Genomic DNA, 2500 nt, shown 5'->3' with positions numbered 1-2500 from the left:
CGAGGCTGAGCCCCCGCCACCGTGGCGGGTATGTGTGAATTGCGCAAAGAGGGCCGGATCATCCGGCAACGCATAGAGCCAGCCCCGGACCAGGTATACCACTGCCGGGGTGATGGCTTTCAGGGCCTGGCTGTTGGCTGCCTCGGTGCAGAGCTCCGACTGCTCGTCCGCCGCCGGGGGGAATGCCCGCACCCGCGGCGGAAGAGCCTCGGCCACGGCCAGGGCCTCGGCTGTTTGAGGGCTGGTGTGCTCGCGACATGCCTGGCCCAGGTTGCTCCAGTACAGTCGCGAGAAGTCGCCATAAAGATGCGCCGCCAGCCAGGCACTGAAGAAGGGAACTGGCAGAAGCCGGCCAGTTGCATGGCAGCAAGTCAGTGGCCCAGTTGGAGGGCAAATTCCCCTCCCCCTTGCCTGTCTTGTCCCACCCCCCGCCCCACTCTCTAAAAGGAAGAGAGGAGGCAAGCAAATGAAGAACACCCAGAAGGAGCGGGGAGAGAGGTGCTCGGACATCGCGTACCGATGGTCGATCGACGCCCGCGCAGCGTCCGATTGAAGAATCCCCGACTGACCAGCTCTTCCGATTCCTGCTCATTGTTCTGCCGAATGCCGCACTCCCGGCCAAAGTAGGGCCCGACCTCCGGACGAGTGAACACCTGCGGCCCGAAGGTTGACCCCTCTTTCATGGTCGGATAGATATCCAGCAGTCGATATCCCCGGATGACGCCAAGTGCCCGTGACAGGTCGAAGTGTGTCACAAACAGGGTGGTCGGCTCAACGAAGTCCAAAGCACAGAGAAAGCCCTGGGCCGCCTCAAGGGCCTTGTCGCCAAGGGGGGCTGCCACCAAGGGCTCAGGCTTGACATCGACCCCGGACCGCTCGGCCTCGGCCGTCACACTCGCCTCGGCGGTGTCAGCCATTTCCCCACGTGCCTCGGTGGCTTCGGCCGCATGGGCGCGGAGATCCTCCAGCGACAGCGCCTCCAGACGAACCACCGACGATGGGACCAGAATTTGCCGGTCCGACTGGAAAGTGGGCACCGCATGAGCCCGAGCCACATTGACCACCTGCGCCCGGGAGACCGTCGGGCGAGTCCCAGGAGGATCTAGCTCCAGGGTCGGGGGGCGACATGGCTCCTCCCCGCCAAGGGTGAAGGGCGAAAAGTCATACGTGTGAGCAATGTGTGCCACAGTCACCGGGATCGGGCGAGGCCCCGGCGATTGGAGCATGGCTCGCTCCCCATCGGTGAGGGTGTCCGGCGAATCGACCCCGGCCGCCAGCCGGGCCAGCCGGGCCGCTCGCCACGCCACCAGTCCATTGACATAGCCAGCCGCATGCAGGGCCGCCGCACGGATGGCCCTTGGCGGAGCTGACAGCACACGATCACGGGTGATGCGTGCCCGCTGCTCGGCCGCCGGCCGCACCAAAAAGGCGTCCTGGTACGGAACCAGCTGCGGATCGATCAAGGCCGCAACGACGGCCGCAAAGGCCGCACAACTGCCAGCAGGCACCTCCGGAGGCTCGGGCATGGGGCCTGGGTCCTCGGGCACCGGCTTGGACACCGGTGTTTCCACGGCCTCCGCCAACTTTGGCGGGTCCGACAATGCTGGGGGCTTTTCCGCCGGGGGTTGTCCACCGGTGGAACCCGACACGGACTGGCTCACACGAATGTTGAGAGACGGCCCGAGGGAAATCCGTAAGGCACGCCCATGGCCTGGCGAAGTCGTGGCATCCCCCACCCCCGGGGCCAGAGACAGGGACACGCACTGGCGCTTGGCACTGGGCGGCGACCCGGCATCGAGATCCCCATCGGTCGGTGGGATGCTCGGAGTCTGGCACGAATGAGGGAAGGGTCAATCACAGATCCGGCCACCGGGCTTTTGAGAGACGCGCCCCTCCTCGTCCTCGTTCCGCCATAGCGGCGGGGGAGGGACCAGGCAGGGAGGGAGAGAGAGAGAGAGAGAGGGAGGGAGGGAGGGAGGGAGGGGACAAAAGCGCGTACCTGACTGGCTCCAATCTTTAACGGGAGACGGCCCATTGCGCGGCTTGGACTGCCGCCGGTGGCACCTGGCTCGGCGGAGACGTCCAATGAGAAGGAGACCGCCTTGCTGGTCGGTGCAGACGCTCGGGAGGCAGTCTCCGAGGAGCCGTGTGGCTCGGGGGAGGATCCACGCGGGGGGGCTGGCCCCGGTGCCGACGTCCGAATGGATAGTCGTAGCGACCGCCCTGGCGAGTGGGCGGGAGGCGTGGCGCTCGGCTGTATGGTCAACAACAGGTTAGGGGGGGGGGGGGGGTGTGGGCTCGGCCAGAGAAAGCGCGGGGAGTGGAGGAATCCTACCATTTCCACAGGAAGGAGGGGAAGGTGCCTGCCCGGGCGAGAGAAGTGGACGACAAAGGGCAGGGGGACTGCCGTGGGGGGATTTAGATGGCAGGCAAATGGGCGCGAGGGGGAGGACGGGCGCGGGGGGCCCCCCTCCTCCTCCAGTCCGAGAAGAAGAAGAAG

At 66.2% G+C, this 2500-nt stretch overlaps 1 protein-coding gene across 1 annotated transcript in view; it reads right to left on the bottom strand.

Moving 5' to 3' along the window:
• Positions 1 to 2451, bottom strand: part of H696_00952 (hypothetical protein) — a 3373-nt gene extending 922 nt beyond the window's left edge. Inside the window, exons 1-4 of the mRNA XM_009494841.1 lie at positions 2336 to 2451; positions 2000 to 2254; positions 518 to 1829; positions 1 to 338 (exon numbers count right to left, since the gene is read on the bottom strand). The exon at positions 1 to 338 is cut by the window's left edge and continues 542 nt beyond it. Coding sequence (XP_009493116.1) covers positions 1 to 338; positions 518 to 1829; positions 2000 to 2254; positions 2336 to 2338 — 1908 coding nt within the window. The 5' untranslated portion in view covers positions 2339 to 2451. The remainder of the gene's footprint in view (positions 339 to 517; positions 1830 to 1999; positions 2255 to 2335) is intronic.
• Between the last annotated feature and the right edge of the window lie 49 nt (positions 2452 to 2500).

The sequence above is a fragment of the Fonticula alba genome (genome assembly GCF_000388065.1).
Source record: "Fonticula alba strain ATCC 38817 unplaced genomic scaffold supercont2.1, whole genome shotgun sequence".
Classification (NCBI taxonomy): Eukaryota; order Rotosphaerida; family Fonticulaceae; genus Fonticula; species Fonticula alba.
Note: the sequence above shows the minus strand (reverse complement) of the source record. Positions and strands in the feature narration are given on the sequence as shown.